At 40.5% G+C, this 25445-nt stretch overlaps 1 protein-coding gene across 3 annotated transcripts in view; it reads right to left on the bottom strand.

Annotated features, from left to right (window-relative positions):
* Positions 1–2509: 2509 nt before the first annotated feature.
* The window catches only part of LOC120926570, a 69204-nt gene continuing 46268 nt past the window's right edge, over positions 2510–25445 (bottom strand). For all 3 annotated transcript variants that reach the window (XM_040336650.1, XM_040336649.1, XM_040336651.1), the window contains 5 exons: positions 22047–22099; positions 19913–19988; positions 10220–11991; positions 6485–6539; positions 2510–2599 (listed from right to left, as the gene is read on the bottom strand). In XM_040336650.1, the coding sequence (XP_040192584.1) occupies positions 6519–6539; positions 10220–11991; positions 19913–19988; positions 22047–22099 (1922 nt within the window). In that variant the 3' untranslated portion in view covers positions 2510–2599; positions 6485–6518. The remainder of the gene's footprint in view (positions 2600–6484; positions 6540–10219; positions 11992–19912; positions 19989–22046; positions 22100–25445) is intronic.

Here is a 25445-nt window from a genome sequence, read left to right on the forward strand (position 1 = left end):
ACGGATTGGCTGTCCAATATGCATTAAATTCCCCATTATGTAATACAGTGCAATAAGCAAAAGTGAGGTAAAAACATCCTGTGCATTACTTGGCCATGTGACATTTAGTAAACACTGAAATTATTTAATTTTGTGGGAATGACCAAGCTGAATGTGAAAACTTTCTTTCAGGCTAGTAAAAATACAGTAATCAACAAGTACACTTTGTCCTTTGCTGGAATTCACCATTCATAGGTGTGTACGCCAGGGCTAGTGAAGGAGGACGATCAGGAAAAAAAATCCAAATAAGGCAAAGAAACCAGACATGTCAATTTAATTTTGTATGTCATGCAAACTAAAATTATGCATCAATTTAAACTTTACAATAACACAGGAAGCTTAACAACATGAAAGGACATACTAACATAGTGTTGTATACTTTTATTGAATTTTTTTTTTATTTGTCTTCATAGAAAATTTACTTCAAATGCCCTCAACACAATGGGTTAATACACCTAAAAAACATAATTTGATACATTTCAATCATGCAGGTTCAACAAATCCAAAACCCTGGTGAGAAAACCAGATAAACAGAAAAACAAAAAAATTTGTGCTTACTTAAAATTTTCAATTTTAAAATTGGGAACAGGCTACTGAACACAAAACTTAGAAAATGTTACTTCTTTAGGTAAAGCAGACAGTAGCAGTTGCCTGCATTCATGAGTCCTTTACACTCACCATCAATTATTTGTTTCTAGAAGGTATTACCAACTTAAAGGGGTTGTAAAGGAATTTTTTTTTGCCCTAAATAGCTTCCTTTACCTTAGTGCAGTCCTCCTTCACTTACCTCATCCTTCCATTTTGCTTTTAAATGTCTTTATTTCTTCTGAGAAATCCTCACTTCCTGTTCTTCTGTCTAACTCCACACAGTAATGCAAGGCTTTCTCCCTGGTGTGGAGTGTCGTGCTCGCCCCCTCCCTTGAGGGGGCGAGCAGGAGAGTCAGGACGCTCTCTACATTGCAGATAGAGAAAGGAGCTGTGTGTTAGTGAGCATCCTGACTTTCCTGCTCGCCCCCTCAAGGGAAGGGGCAAGCACAACACTCCACACCAGGGAGAAAGCCTTGCATTACTGAGTGTAGTTACAGACATAATAACAGGAAGTGAGGATTTCTCAGAAGAAATAAGGACATTTAAATACAAAATCGAAGGATGAGGTAAGTGAAGGAGGACTGCACTAAGGTAAAGGAAGCGATTTAGGGGATTTTTTTTTTTACCTTTACAACCCCTTTAAGAAGAGTGAACTCTGGTAACACTGGCTAGGGTACATCCACATCCAGTCTGAAAGAGTGGAAGTTATATCCAATTATCTTTACAGGAAAACAGCCATTCTTTCCCCTCTTTCTGGGTTTTGTTCTAACAGCATATCATACATTTTGCTTTTTACATTTGTTAGTAAGAACTCTGCCGTTTGCTGAAGGAGTGCCATAAAAGTTAAAGCACTTAAAATATATCCAAAGGAAGTTACATGACCAACACATCCTAAGGTCTGGTTAGAAGAATCTCAAGTATAAAAAAATAAATAAATAGATAGTCCCATCAACTTTTAGCTGCAACATCTGAACCTCTAATAAATTGTGCTAACATTGCTTATATAAGGTTTGTTAAATCTTAAAAGCCAGCATTGTAAAGGAAGGAAGATACTGTATTCAGCAGTAAAGCTCAGTGCTATATATATATATATATATATATATATATATATATATATATATATATATATATATATATATATATATATATACATACATACACACACATATACACACACACATATACACACGCACGCACAGAGTAGATGGACTTCCTGTAGCATTTAGTTAGCAGCAAAACATTAATGCGGGGACAGTTTGCTTAAAGCGGATGTGCCACTAAAAACATGTATTAAAAGCCAGCAGCTACAAATACTGCAGCTGCTGACTTTTAATATAAGGACACTTACCTGTCCTGGAGTCCAGCGGTGATCGCAGCAGATGACGAGCGATCGCTCGTCACCCTGCTGCTCCCCCCTCCATCCACGGTGAGGGAACCAGGAAGTGAAGCGCTCCGGCTTCACTGCCCGGTTCCCTACGGCGCATGCGCGAGTCGCGCTGCGCCCGCCGATTGGCTCCCGCTGTGTGCTGGGAGCCGAGTGTTCCCAGCATACAACGGGGGACGGACGGGAAGGAAGGAAAAAACCCGTCCTTTGCCCGTATCGTAGGGCCGGAAGTGGGTGCAGATACCTGTCTGTAGACAGGTATCTGCACCCCCCTCCCCCCTGAAAGGTGTCAAATGTGACACCGGAGGGGGGGAGGGTTCCGATCAGCGGGACTCCACTTTAGAGTGGAGATCCGCTTTAAGTGGGCCAAATACAGCTAGAAATTACAGGGATTAATAGTCTTAAAAGCATGTTAAAACAAAAACATACATTTCCCTAAACATGTCAAAACATCTATCATATTGGAGGTTTTTTTCCCCCCTCAAATCTTCAATAAAACCTAAAAACATTAGACAAACATGAAAAATGCCTGAGTACAATTTCTTATCAATATCCAGCGTTGCCAGCTTGAACTTGTAACTTGGTTTCCTGTACATAATGAAATAAAAAAATAGCAGTTATATATATATATATATATATATATATATATATGTATAAAAAAAAAAAAGATATATTCAAACAGCAAACTAACATGATACTTAAAGCGGTAGTAAACTTTTTTTTCTAAATTATACCCACAAGTAAGCCTACAGTGGACATCTCCTAAACTTGCAGTGTTTAGGAGATATTCATACTGGATGCAGCCTGTGACATCACCAGTTTACTACCGCTTTAAGAGCCTGCTATTTTATTCTTGAAGTAAAAAAAAACACTTAGAACAAGTTAAAAGTAAACCTTTGCTTAGTACAGTTTACTTAAAGTGGGTGTAAAGTCCTCTGCCCAACGTTACAGCATATAAAGCTATTTGCAATCACTTACTTATAGGTGGCTTTAACCACTTCCATACCGCTGGTCGTCATATGACGTCCTGTAATTTCAGTGGGGATATCTGAAAAATGCCTGCAGCTACAGGCATCATTCAGATATCAATGTCTTCAGCCGGCGATCCTGTGCACAATAAAATCATAAACGGCAGTTCTGCCGCTTGATCGTTCTTATAGACGACGGGAGGGGACGTCCCCCCCTCCTGCCGCCATCCGGTGCTTCTCCGGGTTCTCCTGTGCCATCGGAGACCCGGAGAAAGGATCTGCCGGCGTCGGATAGGAGGCATAGAGATGACTGGTAAAAGGTCTTCTCTATGATCGTCGGAGGCCCGGGCGCGATGTTATGACATCACGCCCGGGTACCGGAATGTAAACAAAGCCGCACACGCGGCTGAAAGCATGAGATCCGTGAATTTTTTTTCACGAACTCATGCTTTCCAGCCTGGAGGAGAGATGTGGGGGTCTTATTATAAAGAGTACCTGTCACAAACCATTCCTATTACAAGGGATGATTACATTCCTTGTAATAGGATTAAAAAAGTGATCAAAAAAAAAATAATAAAAAAAAAAAAAAAAAAAGGTAAAAAAAAGGTGTAAAAATAAAATTAAAAAAATTATATATATATTATTTTATTTTAACGCCCCTATCCCCAGAAGCTTGCCCTCAGAAGTGAACACACACACGCAAGTCCCGCCCACATATGTAAACGCCGTTCAAACCACACATGTGAGGTATCGGCGCGTGCGTTAAAGCGACAGCAACAATTCTAGCACTAGACCTCCTCTGTAACTCTAAACTGGTAACCTGTAAAAAAATAAGCGGCGCCTATGGAGATTTTTAAGTACTGAAGTTTGGCGCCATTCCATGAGTGTGCGCAATTTTAAAGTGCGACATGTTAGGTATCTATTTACTCGGCGTAACTTCATCTTTCACATTATACAAACAAAATTGGACTAACTTTACGGTTTTGTTATTTTTTTAATTCATGAAACCGCTTCCCCCCCCCCCCCAAAAAAAGGCTTTGAAAAATTATTGCGCAAATACCGTGCGAGATAAAAAGTTGCAATGACTGCCATTTTATTCCCTAGGATGTCTGCTAAAAAAAACATATATTAGTGTTTGGGTATTTTTGCATGTAGGAGAGAAGTGCCAAAATAGGCCCGGTATGGAAGTGGTTAAAAATGTCACAAACTGCGCCGTTTAGGAGCCATCGCCGATATCCGCTTCAGTGACGTCACTCACACACGGGCATTTTGTCCCTCAATGACATCTTGCCGAGTGTGCCGTAAGTCTATTGATCTATGTGCCGTGCCTCCGATAGCATAGCTCCACAGCATTACAATCCCACAAGATCCTGGTGTTCTTGAAACTCCCCCATGTGACCAGCTACATCACAGGGGGTGAACAAGGACTTGATGTTTAACACTGGGAGAAAATTTGCATGTGTGCGCTTATTGGATTGCTGGACCAATGCCATGGAAACGGTATACTAAAACGAGGCTTGGCTAATCTTTACTGAGCATGCCCAAGAGTCTGGCTTGTTTAGAGAGAAAAGGGCGGAAGTACAGAGGAGGCTGGAATCGGAAGGCAACCGCAAACATGACGCCAGCTTAGGCAGGAACAGATAAAATAAAAGATATCAAGCTGCAGAAACAGTAAGAAAGATCCTAGAACGCCAATTCTTACCCATATGATTGCTGGGAATATTTCTTCTGAGTTTACTTCCTCTTTAACTAATGGTCAGGCAGTATAAGCTGCACCCTAATACACCTACTAGCCACCACGGGGGGCCTTATGATGCCTCATTATGTCATCCGTGACTCACAGGCTAGTTACCCAAGTATTCTGTGCCTTGAGGTCAGTCCCAGTATGTGGGGATAAGATTGCTAGCCAAGCAAAACACCCCTTCACTGCCAAAGCATCCATTACTTCTGTCATGTCACCCGTTTCCTGGCTGGTTAGTAAGCGACACATGTAAGGCAGTCCTTAGCAATGGCAATATACCCTACTCTGGACGGCATTCTGCTTGTTAGACTCCTGTACCGTATCTTCTCCAAACTCTTCGGTCCCTTGTTGTAAGCCCTGTTTTTTTGATACACCATGCATGCACCCCTTTAGAAACTTCAGACCAGGAAATTTAGATGAACAATAAAAATATTTTTACTGAAGTAGTTGCAGGTTAAAAGGAAAACGGTTCTCAAAGACATCTTCTACACACTTTCCTATACAAAGCTATCTAGTGCCCCTGAAGTTTCCCATGGGGTAGTCCAGGGGTTGACAAATTTGCTTGGAATCTAGGAGCCAGCTAAAAAAGTTAGGAGCCAGAAAACGCGCCCCGTCCCGCCATTCCACGAGCGGACGTAATTTTGAAGCATGACATGTTGGGTATCAATTTACTCGGCATAACATTATCTTTCATAATATTAAAAAAAATGGGGATAACTTTACTGTTAAATTTTTTTTAAAAAGTGTAATTTTTTCCCAAAAAAGTGCGCTTGTAAGACCGCTGCGCAAATACGGCGTGACAGAAAGTATTGCAACGATCGCCATTTTATTCTCTAGGGTGTTAGGATAAAAATTTTATATATATATATATATATATATATATATATATATATATATATATAAAATGTTTGAGGGTTCTAATTAGAGGGAAGAAGATGGCAGTGAAAATAGTGAAAAATTACATTAGAATTGCTATTTAACTTGTAATGCTTAACTTGTAATACCAACGGCCACCACCAGATGGCGCCCGCTTACACATCTGGTGGTAATAACTTGTAATACCAACGGCTCACCACCAGATGGCGCCAGCTCACAAAAATGTTTGCCCCCCTTCCAAGCCAAGTCGCCAAGACCCTATTTCTAGTCGCCATGGTGACCTGGCGCCCGGGATTTGTCAAGCCCTGGGGTAGTCATACCTTGGGCAGATGGCTAAACCATAAATAGTCCTTCTCAAGGCAGGAGTCCATAATAGGCAGTAAATCCATAAGAAGTAGCAAAAGTTCATAACAAAGCCCAGTCAGGGTAGCACAAAGTCCATAGATTCAAGACCCCACTGGGAACCTCGACTGGGCTCCCCCCTCCCCGGGATGGTACAGTCAGGCAGAGTGACAACTACATTTGGGCAGACTTACCCTGATCTCTAGGGCACTTAATGAGTCATTTTTATATGGTGACGTGCAGGGTGCAATAACCTTCCTGAAAAGAGTGAGAAAACCTGTCCAGCAGCATCAACCTAAAGTCACAGTGCAACAATTCTACGTTGAAACAATTTGTAACATAGTTGACCTGATTAACCTCAGAGCATGAAGACAGCAAAAGAAAACCGTTAAGACAGAAAAAGAAGCACCCGCGTACTACAGGACCGCTTCACCACCGGGGCAATGGAACAACCTAATCTTTGAATTTAAACTTGTTCCACATTTTGCATGTAAAATTTAAATTTTCAACGACTCACTACTGTATTGTAAAATTAATTTTACTTACTGGAATAAACTGGAATGTGAAGCCACGCATTTGACTAAGACCAAGCAGAGAATTTCTGTAAAGGAAAAATTCAATGTTTATATGATGCTGAACCAAAAACACAAAAGTTGTAATATACTGCAGACGTTATTTCCATTTTTTTTTTAACATGGTGATCCTGCCAGTAACACTTCCCCCTCCATAAGTGACAATGCTTAAGCTGGCCATAAAATAAATAAAAAAAAAAAAAGATAAAGATAGATTCCTTCAACTCCACAGGAACAAGATATCATTCACACATAGAGCATGTTTTTGCACTCAGTAGTAACAGGCGTGCCATGGATGTAAACCCACTCTCATCCTTTCTAAACTACTGCCATAGTGCTGATCTATAAGGATATACATGCCTCCTGCATGTATCCTTACCTGTCAAATGTCTCCCCTCTGTCTGTTATAAGAACTGAAAAACTGCAGATTCTGAGGGTGGATCTGTTGTCTGGAGCTCGGTGGGTGAAGTCGTGATGTTAGTAGACTCCCCACCCACCTCTACACTCCCCTTGTCAACATGCATTTTTTCCTGTGTATTCCTTACACTAAATTCTGCTATGATCACTAACATCCAGTCAAAATCCAGAAAAGTAACCACATGACTTCAGAAAAGGAGTGGGGGTGGGAATTAAAAAATAATGCCAGTCTCCAGGCTAGTGCATGAGATATGTAAATAACCTGTCACTCACAGCAAGGGGGCGGAACGGACTAAGGTTTTTCTCTCCGTTTTATTTCACTGAACAATAAAAGAGGATTGCTCAGCGCTGGATTAACTCTGTGTGGCAAGGCTGGGCACAGATGATAGGAAATCTTATACTCTACATCGTGACAGCAAAAAATAAATAAATACATTTCGGGTTTACATCCACTTTAAGATGCCCATCAGCAGAATCATTAAAAGAGGGAACATCCTTCTAGGAACTGTAAGGTGTTTAAGAATTGAAATGACAGGATCCACCACCGAAACCATTTCTTTTTAAAAAACTTTTCCATAGGTTAAATCTTAGCAAAAAGCTTAGGAGAAGTGAATACCCTTTCAGGATTAGTCCAGTTCTCAAAGTGCACAATTAATCTGTGCGTGTATTGGGGAATACCTTCTGAACTTAGCTAGAGAGTCACCCCGCCGGGAGAAGACAATGACCCTACAGGAGGATTCCCATATCAAAAACGGTCTTTGTTGATGTGGGGAATCAAGCAAACTTCTTTCCTGCAATCCGCGGCTGTAGGAAAGAAATTTGCTGTGTGTGTGGCTGGCCTTGTATACATTTATAGTTAAAAGAAGTATGGGAATTTTATTCTTTTGAATTATACTGACCTAGGTGAATGCAGCATCGGTCTGATGCTGCATCTGTCCCCCGCTGGGTCTAGAGCTGAGAACCGAGCAATCAAATACCGCTGATTGCTCGGTTCTCAGTGCTCCCCGAGTATAGAGCCGGTAACCGTCAGTCCCCAGCTTTTTGCTCTGTCCCCCCCCCATGCTCACTGGAGCACTGGCCTGTGGAGGAGGCGGGAGGGTCCGGCTCAGGCTCTCAGCGGCTTGCTAAGAGGCGCAGGCATGTGGGTGGATCCCGACCATAGGGTCATGATCTTTCCTGAGCCTGGACTGGCTCTGTGACGTCAGCCAACAGAGGCTGTCTGCTTAAACCGGTTGCAGATCACAGGAGTGCGATCTGCACTCCTGTGATCCAACGGAGAAGTACAGCCAAACAAGCTTTGGCTGCACGTCTCCTTTAATGTTGGAATTTGAGTTTTACAAGGTAATAGCTTGCAACAGCTGATCACCAATTGTATGCAAATAGCACCAACACCAGATCACTAATTGCATGCAAATAGCACCAGCAAATGTTTCCACTAGATGTTTTAGGTTTTGGATCACACAGTGCATTAAAAAATTAATGGTTCACAATTTTACAAGGTAATAACTATTCAGTAAATTTGAGTTCAGCACATGTTTTTTGTTTAGAGCACTCCATCAACCCAGCTATATTTGAACAGCTTTACTATTTTTCATTTAGAAAATAGGAGGTGTATAGCAGCTTTTGCACATTTTTACAGAGGTGCATAGGTTAATTGGATTATATTTTGTGTGCATGCATAGACACACCGTATCTGTAAGCCACATCCCTGCTTACTCCTCACAGGAGTAGGAGCCTATGAGAGCTCCCTCTGCTCTCAATGTCTCCTATGAGACCAGAAAGGGAGAGGGGGGGTACTGCAGGAGGAGTAGAGAGAGGAGTCAGGTAAGTGTTTAGGGAGAGGGGAGGTAGAAGAAGTAGTGGGGAATTTTTACCTTAATGCACTTTAAATACTAGTGTAACATGTTACAAATGTTGAACTTATCCTTCAACCAGAAAAGGTACCACTTAAAGATTGCTATATTTATACAGTATATGACACTGCATGAAGTATATAGGTGACACGCTACAACTTTTTGAAGCCATAGCGTTGGGGCTTAAAAGCCCCGGATATTTATTACACCGTGGGTTTAATATCTTCATGTAGGTTTGGTTCACATTACACCCTTCAGTACCCATGTAAGGGTGGCAAAGGTCTTAATTTAGGGGTTAAAGTTAAAGCTTTATTTGACAATATGTGTGTTGATAACTACATGTGTTAGAACTAGGACAGTCGTTTGAAGATGATTAAGAAAATTATTATTGGTGTGCCTTTGAAATGGTTATTTTGGTATTGAGCAATGATTATAACATACCATGGTAATGGTTTTTATTATAGTTGAAATAAAGCAGCCTTTTTAAAAGGGGTGGAGCTCTGAAGGTCTTTATTGATTTGTTAATTTTCTGATTGTTGGATAGTATGCATGTATTCAGTCCATAGAAGTCCAAAACCATGTGGTATTGTAATCTAACATTTTGGTGCACTTATTTTAATGCTAGGTTCACACTGCTGTGGTCAGATTTTGATTTGCCTTTCAGCTTGATTATGTGATACAATTTGGGTGTGGTTAGCATCAGTGCCGATCCTGACCTCCCTGGGGCCCTAAGCAAAATGACATGTCACATTAAAGTTGAGAAGCGCGGGGGGGTTTGGTTGCTGCCGAAAATGGCATGTCACATTAAAGTTGAGAAGCGGGGGGGACAGGGGACGCTGACATGTCACATTGGCGATTAAAGTTGAGAAGTGGGGGGGAGGGGGTGTTCTTTCTGCTGTCGGAAAGGACATCTTACATTAAAGTGAGAAGCGGGGGGTGCTGACTTCTTACCGCTTCTCCCATGCAGCCAGCGAGTTGAGAAGTGGGGCGAGGGGCCGAAAATTACTTCTCACCAGGCGGGGCCTCTAGTAATTTGGGGGGCCCTCCGCAGCTTTTCGGGGCCCTAAGCGGTGAGCATAGTGAGCCTATAGGGCGGATCGGCCCTGGTTAGCATATTCTGTGGGGACAGAACCATGCTGGAATTGCACCAAAAGTAGCACAGGACTTTGTTCCAAAATCACGCTGCTCGGCATTGATGTAAACCGGCATTATTAAAAATAATGCGATTTCCATTGTCATGCGATTCTGTGTAATTCAGGACGCATCTGAAATCGCACTTGTGTGAATCAGGACATTTAAATCAAGCTTTCTTCCTTATTGGTTGTGATGAATGCTAACCATGCTCTTTTTTCATCAGTTCACATATACGAGATCTGTAGTTGTCAGACATACATAAATACACATGTGAAAGGTCTCAAAAAATATAGAGGGTAACTTACAGGACTTGGTTTTGGAAGAGAATCCGTATTGTTTATACTTTTTATAAAAGTTTCATCTGCACTTTTTTGCCTCTTGAATGTAGAGAAGAATAAGTTGCCATTTGCTCGCCTTTTGGATCTGCGAGATCCTGGTGAATTAACAAGAGACAATACCATTTCAGATGATTGGACTGGAATATTTGGATGAGAACCATTTAGATTTTCCATTTTGTATATGTCTTCAAACATCAGATTTGATATTTTCTTTTCTCTTAGGTTGTCAGCTACAGGTAAATTAGAAAATGAATTGCGTCTACGTAGAGGATTATCCAGCTTCCAAAACGGTCTAGTAAGTTCCTGATTGTGACAAGCAGCCACTTCGGTTTTCAAACCTTCCTGGTAATTAACTGTCTTGTTTAAGTTTACAACTGTATTATTCAAGCCAGAAAACGATTTGGTATTATTTGGGCTGTGTAATAAAGGTAAAGCAGAGAAAGAGAAAGATTTTTTTCTAAAAGGAGCACTTGTTTGGAAATGATGTTTATCTTGCTCTTTAAAATAGGGTTTGAATTCCACAGCATTTTGGTAGGTAAAAGTGTTGTCCAAAGATGTGTTATTGAGATCCGTTCCACACTTTAACATGACATTGTGTTTTCCAGGACTTGCTCTAGGTGGGGTGCCTGCCACTTGTGAAATCTGTTTAATGTTGTTTTGGAAAGAAGAATTCACATCATGAGTTGCTGGTCGTTTACGGTACATAAAGGCATGCTTATTCTGTTCTTTATTGTAGAAAGAGTCTGCCTTATAGCGTTCCACTTGGTTCTGCTTGATAAAAGACTTGCATGGAGTTGTAGCCTTACTTTCCATACTAGAGCCCAATGTGACAATATTTTTTCTGGGGCTCTGCAATACAGGGAATGCTGAAAACAAACTTTCGGAAAGCACATCTGTTGCTTCTGAAAGCTTGCTAATATCGTTGCGGTAAATGGAAGAATTAGCATCATCAGTTTCTATTGTATTTTGGTAAGTGAAAGTTTTGTCTAAAATGATGGTTCCATCAATACTACAAGCCTTCATTGGGCTTTGAATGAAAGGAAACCTCGAACACATATTTCTTCTGACTGGACTACAATTTGAGACAGTTATGCTGTTTTGCTCTTTCATGCAAAAACCAATCTCTTGAGTATCCACTTTGTTTTGTTTGGTAAAACAATGGTCCAAGATTATGGAACCACTGTCCTTATTGGAGTTTATAGTAAACGTTTTATTTCCGGGACTGTGAACAGACTCCATAAAATCAGATTTTTTAAAATGCTTACTTTGACTCACTGTGTTCTTGTACCCAAAACATCCCTTAATAGTTTCATATTCCCTGAGCGAATGAAAGTGCATACGTCTAGAGTTAAAAGGTCTGCAATATCTTTGTTGAGTGGATAATTTCTTAGCATTCCAAACATGTCGTTTATAGTACTGGACAATGTTGTCAGCTGCACGCTTTTTCCACGGCATTTCCCATAACCGTCGGATGCATTCCACCATATCTGGATAATAGTGAGCAAGATTGGAGTCTCCTGAATCACAGTAGGCAGTTTCCCTGCAATGTTGGAGCCTACTCTCATCTGCTTGGTAGTCAATATAGGAAAATTCTCTAGTGTCTTCAAAAGAACAATCCTTATTGTGTCTCCTAACAAAGGACTTTATCTGCATCGGTACTGAGCAATGTAGTGGAGAGACATAAAATGTTTTGTTGCCAATATTTGAACCAGTATATGGCATCAAAGTTTGTGTGTTGCCTGCAAAAACAAACAAAAAAAGTGTTTGGACATTCCCTTAACTTGACATGGATATACAGTACATTATATATTCCTCACAGATTAGCTACAAATGGTAAGCTTCCAGTTGAGATTGGTTTGAGATGCTTCCACGGTCATGACTGGATCCCTTCAGGAGATGCTTATGACCATTTTGTGTGCCACTTCATGCTACCTGGAGATGCCACTGCTACTAATGCTACTTTTACTTTCCCATGAATTTGTAGAAGAGCAGACTTGACAGCACCAAATGTTCTTAGCCATGTAACTAAAAGGGGGGAGCAAAGAGATATTCATATTTGTTTAAACAAGTACAAACCTGCAGGATTCAATGCTGGCTCCCTAGATGAGCTGCTTTATGAAGGAGACATCATAAGGCATGATAAATACAAACCATTATTTTTAGTTTATATGCACTAAACAAATTAATAGAGCTGAAACAACTAACCGGCGTAGCAGATATAATCAATAATAAAGAATAGTTGTCAACAATTGTTGGTATCGATTGGTCGATCAGCTGATTAGTAAGTCTGCATACATAATGCATTATTTGTTTACACACACCACTATACACAGTGCAGCACACATACAGCTCAGTACACCATCCATACATGTCAGTAAGTGCCTGAGAACTTGTGAATGTGTGCCAAGCAATGACTCATTGGACATGTAGTCCTGGGCAGGAGAAGGAAGAGATTTAAAGCGATTCTAAAAGTCAGAAGTTTTCTCCTCCTCCTAGGTAGGTTTCTAGGATGTAGGTAGTTTATATTATTGTGGTACCCTGCTTAACAGGAGGCTGCAAGTTAAAACATAGCAGCTTTCCTGCTTAACAGAAAAGTGACATTGCTTAGCTAGGACATCCTGTGTGTTTCTCAGTGCTGCTGTGTCTGTTGTGGCTCCTCTGTATCCAGACAACTTTGGAAAGTGCTGGATGAATAGGAGCGAATCATGCAAACCAACAGCATGAATATGGATACCATCTCAGCCAATTACAAGCATAGGGGCCACTATGCATGCTGGAGTGAGCAGACATGAAGTATGTCTTTTTCTGGAGAGGGGAGTCCAGCTGAGGAGGAGGTGCTGTGCCTTCCTCAGCACCTGTTGCCATGCGACCGCGGGTGGGAGGCCTGGAAGTTCGAGTACAGACCATAGTGTTCTGAAGAGCTGACTAAAGGGGAGCCATCCCTTGAAAGATCTGTCTGGGATCACTCTAGGGTGCTGCTGGAGGTTTCTAAAGGAGGCTACCATTTGGTCCAGAGGCCTTGTGAGTACAGACTGTACAGATCTTGGGGCCTGGTTCTTTAGACTACCCCTCTGTTCTAGGAAAGTCAGCTACTGGGTTCAGCAGAAAGTAGATACTGGCTAGTATCCTGAAGAGCAACCATCAATTATTCCTGCAAATGACTTGCTCAATAATGTACAGTGCATCATGCAGTAATTCCACAGTTCAGTTAAAAAGGAGAAGTATGGGTTTCTTACCCCATTATACTTGCCTAGGTGGATGCAGCATCGGTCCGATGCTGCATCTCTCCCCCGGGCATCTCTGCACTTAGAACCGAGCCATCGGACACCACCAATGGCTTTGTTCTCTCGGCTCCCCAAGTGGAGAGCTGCTGACTGTCGATCAACAGCTCTCTTGCTCTGCTCCTCCACGCTCATTGGATCGCTAAGCTGTGGAGGGGCGGGGAGCGGCCATCACAGCATCTCACTGAGAAGCTGAGACAGCCACCAGTCCAGGCACACAGTGTGGCTAAGGACTGAGCCCGAACTAATGTCCCTATAGCAAGTGGCTTGATAAGAGGGTCACTCTGAAGACAGGAGGATCAAGAAGTGATGGCCAGGGACCCCATAAGGGAATCAGGGATGTGTTGTGCAAAACCATTGCACAGAGCAGGTAAATAACATGTTTGTTTTTTTAAATCCATCGTTTACAAATCACTTAAGGGCTCCTTTAAGGGAAGATCAGCATCTGAACCTAGAAAATCTAGCGGTTGATAGACTGGAGGTAAATGAAGGTATTACAATTACCTACCTTTAAAAAAGTACAAAAGTTTACCAGTATTATGCATTATTAAAATGATAATATTCATGCAAAAATTCTCAGCCTTTAGTACTGCTTTAAAATATAATACAAATACAGTCCGGTCTGAAAATCTTGTGTTTTACATTTTTTTTTAAGGAAAAATAGAAAATTTGTCTGATCATCTGTACCAGATTCAACCTCTATAAGTATACTGTATATAGCTCTTGTTATTTTGACAGTGGGCTAGATATTTTGTTCCCTAACCATATAGCTGGTTATTTAGATTTGCCACTGCATAAAGATAATCAAGAATATTTTTTGTTTTTAAACTTTACAGTGCATCCGGAAAGTATTCACAGCGCTTCACATTTTGTTATGTTACAACCTTATGCCAAAATGTATTAAATTCATTACTTGCCTTAAAATTCTACAAACAATACCCAATAAAGGCAATGTTAAAGAAGTTGTTTGAAATCTTTGCAACTTTATTAAAAATGTAAACCAACAAAATAAAAAATTAAAATAAATATATCACAGTATGCAAGTTTTCACAGCCTTGGTCATAACACTCAAAATTTATCTCAGGTGCATCCTTTTTCCACTGATCCTCCTTGAAGCCGGGTTCACACTTGTACGACAAACGCTCCGACATTGGGAGCTCATGTTGCACGATGTGTGAAAATCAATGTTTCCCTATAGCCCTGTACACACGATCGGTTTGTCTGATGAAAATAGACCGATGGACCGGTTTCATCGGAAAAACTGATCGTGTGTGGGCCCCATCAGTTTGTTTTCCAATAGAACACGTTTTAAAATGTTCCTATGGATAAAAAAAACAATAGAAAAAAACGATTGTCTGTGTGGAAGTCCATCAGTCAAAAATCCACGCATTCTCAGAATCAAGTCGACGCATGCTCGGAAGCATCAAACTTCATTTTTCTCAGCACGTCGTAGTGTTTTACGTCACTGCGTTGGACACGATCGGATTTTTGACCGATGGTGTGTAGGCAAAACTGATGAACGTCAGCTTCATCGGATATCCAACGAAAAAATACATCGGATTAGATTCCAGATATCCGACGGTGTGTACAGGACTTATGAGAGCCGCCTTAACTGGTCCGACACAAGTTGGTCCAACTTTGAAAATGCTCCTTGCACTACTTTGGTCCAACTTTGATCCTACGTCAGCCCACTGAATATCACTGAAGTCGGATCGCGTTCTTAACTGATCCAACTTTGGGAGGCGACTTGTGCTCTGATGATCTTAAAGGGGAACCCCAACAAAAAAAAAAAGGCATGGGTTCCCCCTCCAGGACCATACCAGGCTCTCTGTTCTGGTATGGATTTTAAGGGAAACCCCCACGCCGATAAAAACGGCATGCCACCCCCCCCCCAAAAAAAAACTAAAATAAAAAAACGCAGTACATGAGGGGGGCCATAACCAATGTTCTGACAGTAGAGGGTGCACTTCTTCTCTTTACTTTTTCTCTGCCTTGTTTTTCCACTTTTTTTTTATTGCTGTATGCTTATCTGTTGTCGTTTTTCTCCATATAATAATGCACTACCTTGTACATAAGCTGGCCAGTGTAGCATAGGGTGTGGTAAGAGAAAACGAAATGGCTCCAAAACTGAATGTATCATCTTCAGTAATCAGAGCAAAGTCAGTTTGACTGACTTTTCCTCCTGGCCGGCTTTGTTTATTCCATCTCCGTCCCCGGCCACCCAGGTTTGGGACTTGGGAATCATCCTAGACTCTAAATTGACACTGAAGGCGCAGGTAAACCAGGTGGTAAGTGCATGTCACTACCAACTGAAACTTCTGCGTTCCACATTCCATTTTATCGACGAAGCGGATAAAGTCCCCATGGTCAATGCTTTTATCGGCAGTCGGCTGGACTATTGCAATGCTCTGTACATGGGGCTTCTAAAAAAACATCTTGCCAAACTCCAGCTTATTCAAAACGCTGCAGCAAAGCTACTAACGGGTGTGGGTCGTAGGGACCACATTACTCCATCGTTGAAAGCTCTGCACTGGCTAGCCGTTACTGAACGGGTTTTGTTTAAAAGTGGGTTGTGCACAAAGCCATTCATGGAAAAGGCCCAGGGTACCTGCAGGAAAAATGTGCCTACTATGCTCCTAGCAGATCATTGAGATCTGCTAATCAGGCTAAATTGATCATTCCTAAATTCAAAAAAGTAAAATGCGGAGGGAGGACGTTGAATGTACAAGGATCCACATTTTGGAATTCCTTACCGCTATATATGAGACTTGAGAATGATCTATTGAAGTTTAGGAAGTTTTTAAAAACTTTTTTATTTTCACAAGCTTATGACCCAACTTAGGTCAGACATTAGCATCGCTTTTAATTTTCTTTTAAATTCTGTTTTTAACTGGTTTATGATTGTTTTACTGTGTACTATGCTAAGAGATCTTTTTCTGTATATGGGATATGTTTCTATGAGAGCATCAAGGCCCTCGGGTAAAGACTGCACTCTCAATAAGCATTTTAATAAATAAATAAAATATGTTCTAGCAAGCTGGCGTGCCGCACACTAAAAGTGTCTGCTCTGGCAGGGGAGGGGGATCTTCCCCCTTCTTTCTCCTGGATGGGGGAGGTCAGGTATACGCCATGGTTGATATCTGTTGATGTAGCCATATATATCTCCATAGCTAAACTTCTAACGGAGCAGATAATTAAAGGGTTTCTCTTTGGGTTATACAGATATCTCTTAAAGCTAAACCTACTGCACTACGGTCTTGACTTTGGTTACTGTACTATCAGAAGTATGAATGTATTTGTAGACTTATCTAACTATTTTAACCACATTCTCTAGTTGGCTTTTTTACTTCTTTGAAATACTTAGTAAAAAGCAATGGAAACGAGAAACAAAGATTGAACTCTTTGGCCTTAATGGCAAGCGTCATGTCTGAAAGAAACTAGGCACTGCTCATCACCTGGCCAATACCATCCCTACAGTGAAGCATGGTGGTGGCAGCATGAGGCTGTGGGGATGTTTTTCAGTGGCAGGAACTGGGAGACTAGTCAGGATCGAGGGAAAGATGAATGCAGCAATGTACAGAGACATCCTTGATGAAAACCTGCTCCAGAGTGCTCTGGATCTCAGACTGGGATGAAGGTTCACCTTCAAACAGGACAAAAACCCTAAGCACACAGCCAAGATAACAAAGGATTGGCTACGGAACAACTATGTAAATGTCCTTGAGTGGCAAAGCCAGAGCCCAGACTTGAACCTGATTTAACATCTCTGGAGAGATTTGAAAATGGCTGCGCTCCCCATCCCTCCTGATGGAGCTTGAGAGGTCCTACAAAGAATGGGATAAATTGCCCAAAAATAGGTGTGCCAAACTTGTGGCATCATACTCAAAAAGACTTGAGGCTGTAATTGGTGCCAAAGATGCTTCAACAAAGTATTGAGCAAAAGCTGTGAATACTTATGTACATGGGATTTTTGTCATTTTTGGATTAACAAATTTGCAAAGATTTCAAAACAAACTTCTTTCACATTGTCATTATGGAGAATTGTTTGCAGAATTTTGAAGAAACAATTAATTCAATCCATTTTGGATTAAAGGGGTTGTAAAGGTTCGTTTTTTATTTTCTAAATAGGTTCCTTTAAGCTAGTGCATTGTTGGTTCACTTACCTTTTCCTTCCATTTCCCTTCTAAATGTTTTTTTTTTCTTTGTTTTCTTTGTCTGAATTTCTCACTTCCTTTCCTGTTCCTCCTCAGTAAGGTGTTCAGTAAGCTGTTCTAAATGACTTTCCACCGCTCGGATGATGGAAAGCTTACTGAGGAGAAACAGGAAGTGAGAAATTCAAACAAAGAAAAACAACATTTAGAAGGAAAATCGAAAGAAAAGGTAAGTGAACCAACAATGCACTAGCTTAAAAGAACCAATTTAGAAAATAACCCTTCATCGTCCGCTAGAGGGGGGTAAAACCATACCGCTTGCGGCCGAATACCACCGCAATTTCAATGGTAAAGCGCTCCTTTCCTGCCAACGCACATCCCGCTCCAGTGTGAAAGGGGCCTAATTGGCCAACTAATTGGTTATGAACCGTTAGCTGCAGCCCTACAGATTAAAACTGAAAACCAGCAGTTTGCAAGTGTAGTCAGGTGCATAAACCTACATGCTTGATCCAAAATAAAGTAAAAAATAAAGTAAAATAAAATAAAGATAATTTACAGAAGTAAAAAAAGAAAAACAAACATACACACGCAAATTAAGATTATAAACGTTTTAACAAAACTAAAATTCAATAAAAACATTCTTGTTATGTTACAGCGCATAAAATGGTACACACATTTTAAGCCCATTAACTATAAATAATTTAATGGAATTGACTTCGGTGCTAAAAGAGAGGACATAATATTTAGGAGAGGGAGAGGGAGAGGGAGAGGGAGAGAGAGGGAGAGAGAGAGAGAATACCTGCTGGCAGGAAATTAAAGGGGTTGTAAAGGTGAAAGTTTTTTACCTTAATGCATCCTATGCATTAAGGTAAAAAAACATCTGACACCGGCCCCCCCCAGCTCCCGTTTTACTTACCTCACCGTTCGAAAGTCCCGGGCGCGTGCTTGTCATCCTGTTCGGTTCCCAGCCTGGCCGTTGTTTGGCTAGGCTGGGCGGATTGGTAGCAGCACAGCCATTGGCTGGTGCTGCTGTCAATCACAGCGAATGACACGGCGCACCGGGGGGCGGGGCTGAGTGATACAGTCGGCAGCTATGGCCGCCGCTGTATCACGGGAGCGCGCTCGCAAAAGCTTTCCACCATGCTCGCTCGCATGAAGGTAGAAAGCTTTTGCAAGGAGGAGCCGAGACAGCCGCCGAGGGACCCCAGAAGACAGGGTTCGGAGACACTCTGTGCAAAACGAGCTGCACAGTGGAGGTAAGTATAACATAAAATTGGGGAGGAGTTACGAGCGGGACGGATAGTGGATCCGAATGAGGAGAGGAAACATCAGCTGAGCGGCTCTATGAAGGATCGGTGCACTGTGGATTTATGCATTGTTTGAACGGCGGTATCGTGAGTGTGCTATTGCTAGAGATCAGTGTCTCTTTTATTCCTGGTGCCTTACCATCTGCGCTATGAGTTGTCTCTCTTTTTTTCCCATGAGCGGTGTCTATGTGGAGGAGATCCCTTACCTGTGAAGCAGGAGTTTGTCTGTGATCACATCGTATTTCCTATCACTACACTGAACTGGGTGTTGTTCTCATTTGAACCACTGGTGCACATCCTAAGCACAATTGGACACATATTGTGGATTTGTTCACTTATTGTTTTTTCTGTGTTATTATACTCAGAGCTTAAATCACTTATAAGCACGGTTGGCATTATTTAAGTTAGTAATCAGCGCAATTATTATAATTTTACCTTTACTCTGTTTGACCCACAACACTATTTTTGCTGCGTTTACTATTTGGTGATTTGTTAATGGTATAATTTTGATTATTTAATTTAGCGCGGTAGTATCACTTTTTCACGGTAAGTATAACATGTTTGTTATTTAAAAAAAAAAAATATTTTGCTGCGACTTAAAGCAATGTCTGTGTAATGTTGAGGTCTAGGGACCTCAAGTCGCCTCAAAGTCAGACCAAAAGTAGTGCAGGGACTACGTTGAAGTCGCTGTGACTTGAAGTTGCATAGATATGAATGGTACTCATTGAAAATCATGGAGTACGACTTGATATGCGACTTTGCAGTCCCAAGTGGCAGGACAAGTCGCACAAGTGTGAAAGGGGCCTTAGCATAACAAATGTAATACCTGAATGTACAAACTTTACATTAAAGATAACAAAATTGATGTTTGTCGATGAACATCCAAAAACACAAAACGAAAAAGACAAAATATTTTTATACCTTTAGGTAAGCAAGTTTCTTTGTTCCCTGCAGAAAGTTTGATGGATGGGGATAGATTTCCAGTTGCATACTTAGGCTAAAAAAAAAAAAAAAAAAAAAAAAAAAAGATAGAATAAAAATAAAATATATACATTATATATATATATATATATATATATATATATATATATATATATATATATATATATATATATATATATATATATATACACATACATACATACATACATACATACACACACACACACACACATATATATATATATATATATATATATATATATAAAAAATCAATTGAAACAAAAAGTTTACATAGAAATCCAGACAGAAAAATTGCCTGATTTTTAAAGGCCCTTTTTTAAAATAATTTCAGTGCTGGGAAAACAAGTGTAGCACAGAAGCTTGAAATTTGTTCATAACCTAAGACAAATCAATACTGACCATTTCATAAAGTTCTCTGGCTTACTGTGCTGTAAACAGGACCAGCTTTGGGTGCTCCAGCCTCCAAGACTAAGCCACAGAAAACACAGGCTGGACTCCATTGACTGTTCTACCTCATAAGACTTTATTGTCCATAAACAACCTAATAATGTACTGTACTTACACAGGCATTTCTCGGCTTATGCAATTCAGCCTGGTATAGGGCTTAGTCACATAGGATGATATTGTCTATGGTCAATACACGTTCATAACGTGAAACAATCATCCAAGTGTGGCTTGCATGGTTTAAAAAAACGGTACCTTCTGCTGTTTTAAGTTTTCAAATACCTAGCTTAACCTTGCTTCTGACAATTTTGTTTGGCAACTAGAGTTCATATTTAGCTTGTTGCGCATATAATATCTTGGGCTAATGTACAAGCTTTGTGGGGAATTCACTCAAATTGGAGCAGATGGAGTCTGGCAGATATTCCAAATCAGCTTTTAACTTCAGCTAGTTCAGTTAAGCCTGGCACACACCAATGCCTCGTACACACGGCCGGACTTTCCGAGAAAAAAAGTCAGACGGGCTTTATTTCTCGGAAAGTCCGGCCGTATGTAGCCTCTATTAGACTTTTTTTGTCAGAAGTCCGACGGACCTTAGATAGAGAACCTGTTCTCTTTCTTTCCGTCTGACTTTTGCACGGGGCTTTATTGAACGGGGCTTTAAGCTTTGAAGCATTAAGAGCCAGAAGCTGATTGTTTATCATGCACAGCTGCTCTAGATTCTGGCTGCTCAAAGTCTTAGTAAATTCCCCCCAGTGTGGTTATGGTGATAATTTCCTGTTATCAATAGTAATCTATCACTATACATTACTACAGTCCAGGATTTTAAAATGAAGGAAGATGTCTCTACAAAAATACAATAAAACCTTGGATTGCAAGCATAATTTGTTCTGGAAACATGCTTGTAATCCAAAGCACTTGTATATCAAAGTTTCCCCATAAGAAATCACGGAAACTCACATTCCACAACCATAAGTTCTTCAGTTTATAGTCCATATAAAAAGATTCTAGCAATATGATAGGATGTGTAACCATAAAATGTCCATCAACATATGGAAGCCTTCACAAGGGGATTAGAAGGAAAATCCAGCAGGAGCTACAGAGTATAAAAGAGGAGAGGCGCCTCTAAGTGTAGCAATATGGTTACATTTAATGAAGGTACAACATTTAGCAACTCACATGGTTGATGGTTAAAAGAGGCACATCTAAGTATGCAGGCATCCGGGGTAAAGCTGTCCACATAGACCATCCCCCACACCACCCGCTCTTACCGCTGTCAGTCTGCAATCTTAACCAGAAAGACTACCCTGCAGTAGAGCGATGTGAAAGCGAGGCTTGAAGCGCTCTCTCCTCTTTTATAGACAGTCGTGACATGACGCTACTTGTATATCAAGACATCGCTTGTATATCAAGCAAAATACAAAAATGGATTTACAAATGTTGCTTGTCTTGCAAAGCGCTCTCAAACCAAGTTACTCTCAAACCAAGGATTTACTTTACTGTCAAGTATAAAGTACAGGCATACCTGAAAAAAGCATCCAAGTCCATGCTGTTGAAGTGCTATCGTAACAGATGAAAGGCAAATAGAGAAATAGAAGGAATAGCAGTTCAGGCAAATGGAGCAGCTTGAATACAAAACAATTATATTCACCTTGCAATGTTGACGCCAAGTCGGATCAGAGTCGTTATTTTCAGATACCTCTTCTAAAAAAGAAAAGAAAAAGGGCAAAGTCTTGCCTACATTATTTTTTTGTAAATAAACAGGTTCCATTTCTTACATTGTGCATGAAAAGGTCTTGACAGCAGTGTAAACATTTTGTATATTTTGCATCATGTCTAACATGGATGACAGGGTAAAATTTTTATATCTGCATTATCACTTTGGCAGGTCGAGTCTTTCATGCTGTGTATGTTTGCACATACCTGCGAGTCGGCTCTACATGGCGCCTGCGCAGTCAGCTCTACACGGCGGGCGCAGGCGCCGTATAGAGCCGACTCGCAGGTCGGCTAGTTACTGAAAACTGGTGATGCGCCTTATGCGCCAGGGGAAGTTTTTCACCAGACGTCAATCATCTAACCTCTGACTAGGAATGCCCAGTCCCGCGGGAGCCAGAACCCGAAAGCCGGGGGGAAAACAACAATAAAAAAACGGTATGACCGGCAAAAAAACAAAAAAAAAAAACCCAGCATACGGTAGATGTCGGAAGTATGCTGGATGTAAATGGTATATAGATGTTTTTTAGGGTAAACCTCTACTTTTAAAGATTAAATTCCAGGCATGGTAAATGTTTGCATAGTTACCCTGGGGCAGCTTGGACCACTATAACTATGTATATAACATACCTTTCCGATTCTCCTGGAAACTGGAGGTGGAGAGCGTGATCTCACTCTCCCACCTGTTTCCCATGCCCAATCAGAGAACACTTTCCATATAGTTTTTCATTGGCCGAGTATGGTATATACATACATTGGTCCAATCTGGACTATGAGCTATGTAAAAATAGATCATGCATGGAAATCTTCTTTAGCCTCCCCCTAACAATAAAATAAATATGGACTACTGAATCCCATATTCATTAGGGCACATGCACACAGGACGTTTTAAAACTGGCAGCATTACAGCAGCACTAAAAACGCATTAAGCCGCGTTTTTACATTAGCGTTATTGTGCGGTTTCCCGTGTTTTTTAGCATTACAATTTTTCATTAAAAACACTCCCTATAATGTAAAAATGCCTAACATGTCAAATACAGCTTGACACGTTTAGCGGCGTTTTGTTTTTACAGCAAATTTTTACTGCTCCTGAACGCACAGGCTACCATTTTTTTCTACTGCCCCTAAACGCTTATGCCTCCAAAGGCCTCTGGCAGTTTTGGTGTGCTTTTTAGAGGCAGTTAAAAAAAAAAAAAAAGTCAATGCCCCTAACAGCAGCTGTAAAAACATCTTGTGTGCATGAGCCCTTAAAGTGTCACTGAGCCCTGGTTCACATTGGTGCGTTTTGACATGTCAAATCGGCGACATTTGCCAGCAATGGCACCGTCCTAATTGGCGCGTTTTTGTACTACGGTTTGCGATTTCGGCCTGTAATCGCGGCCAAAAATCGGGACTGAAATCTTCTTTATTTGTCCCGTTTACCGTTATCCCTAGGTTTTGGGTTGACATCAGTACAGGAATAGAGAGGAAATCTGCCAATTCATTCACTTTGGAGGGACTTCCTGTTTTGGCTATAGGACAGGAAGTGATGAGAAATGTTTGCATTTAGTGACGCTTTTACCGTAAAATGAACACATTGTGTGTGTGTGTGTGTGTGTGTGTGTGTGTGTGTGTGTGTGTGTGTGTGTGTGTGTGTGTGTGTGTGTGTGTGTGTGTGTGTGTGTATATATATATATATATATATATATATATATATATATATATATATATATATATATATATATATATATATATATATACACACATACACATACACACACAAAAAAAGTATTGTCTTAAATCAGGCCCTCCAAAATACTTTTATTATAACAAAAATGTATTAATATAAAATGTTTTTTTTTTTTTTTTTTTTTAAACCAACATTTAGTAAGAATATCACCCTAATGCCGCAAATGTTCGATGGGAGCTTTTGGTCGGACATTTTCTGACGGGATTTCCAACAACAAAAATTTGAGACCTGGTTCTCAAATTTTCCGACAACAAAATACGTTCTTGTAAATTCCGATCGTGTATGCACAATTCCGAAGCTCTCAGTCTGTTAAAACTAGCGTTCGTAATGGAGATGGCACATTCGTCACGCTGTAACGGACTGAAAAGCATGAGGCTGAAAAGCGCGAATCGTCTCTCACCAAACTTCTACCAAACTTCTACTAACAAGACGGGTATTGAACTTCTTATTTCTAGTGCCGCCTTACGTCACCACGTTCTTGACGTTCGGAATTTCCGACAAAATTTGTGTGACCGTGTGTATGCAGGACCAGTTTGAGCCAACATCCGTCGGAAATGTATCCACGGTTTTGTTGTCAGAATGTCCGATCGTCTGTACGTGGCATAGGAGTAAAAACTGACCTCTTAGTGAAAGCCAAACCATTCAGATACCAAGTTTCTTGGACAGAAAACAATGGAGAATTTATTAACTGAGCGACCAGACCTAGGGAATTTCAAATTCTGGGAACCTGAGCATTAATGTGCTGCTACTTTTCTAATATTGTTTTGCAACTCCCCCAATGCCGAGTTGCTGGCTCCGGTACAATGTATTCCAGAGATAGAAGCCTTAATGCCTTAAAAAAATGAAAATAAATAATAATAATAATTAAAAAAAAAAAAAAACTTAGGCTGGGATTCTGACCCATCAGGTATGCCCATTTGGTTGGGACAATGCTGAACATAGCATGGTTAATCGTGCCACAGACACAGATTAATGTGTAGCAAACTGCTATTAGCTTGGAATTCCTATACACAAGTAATGGTTTATGTAGCGGATTACTGAAAAATTTAAGTCACTTAATTACAACAGGTTGTTACAGTGATGTGCAAGAAAACAAAAATTAGACAGCAACTCATCTTTAATACCAGGCCTATTTTTGACACCTGTTTACAAGTTAAAATTATTTTTTTTGCTAGAAAATTACTTAGACCCCCCAAACATTATATATTTTTTGGAGACACCCCAATATAAAATGGTGGTCGTTGCAATGCTTTATGTCACACCGTATTTGCGCAACGGTCGTACAAACGCAGTTTTTTGGGGGAAAATATACATTTTTTTTTAAATTAAAAAAAAAGAACACCGTAAAGTTAGCCCAATATTTTTCTATATTGTGAAAGATAATGTTACGCTGAGTAAACTTGTGGAATGGCGACAAACATTGGCACTTAAAAATCTCTATAGAATTATTGCTCTCGCTCTAATGATTGTGGCGATACCTCACATGTGTGGTTGGAACACCAATTTCAAATGTGGTCGCGACTTATGTATGCATTCGCTCCTGCGCACGGAGGGATGGGGCGCTTTAAAAAAATAAAAATAAATTGACTTTATTTTTACAGTGTCCTT

This window comes from Rana temporaria, chromosome 2, assembly GCF_905171775.1.
Source record: "Rana temporaria chromosome 2, aRanTem1.1, whole genome shotgun sequence".
Lineage (NCBI taxonomy): Eukaryota > Metazoa > Chordata > Amphibia > Anura > Ranidae > Rana > Rana temporaria.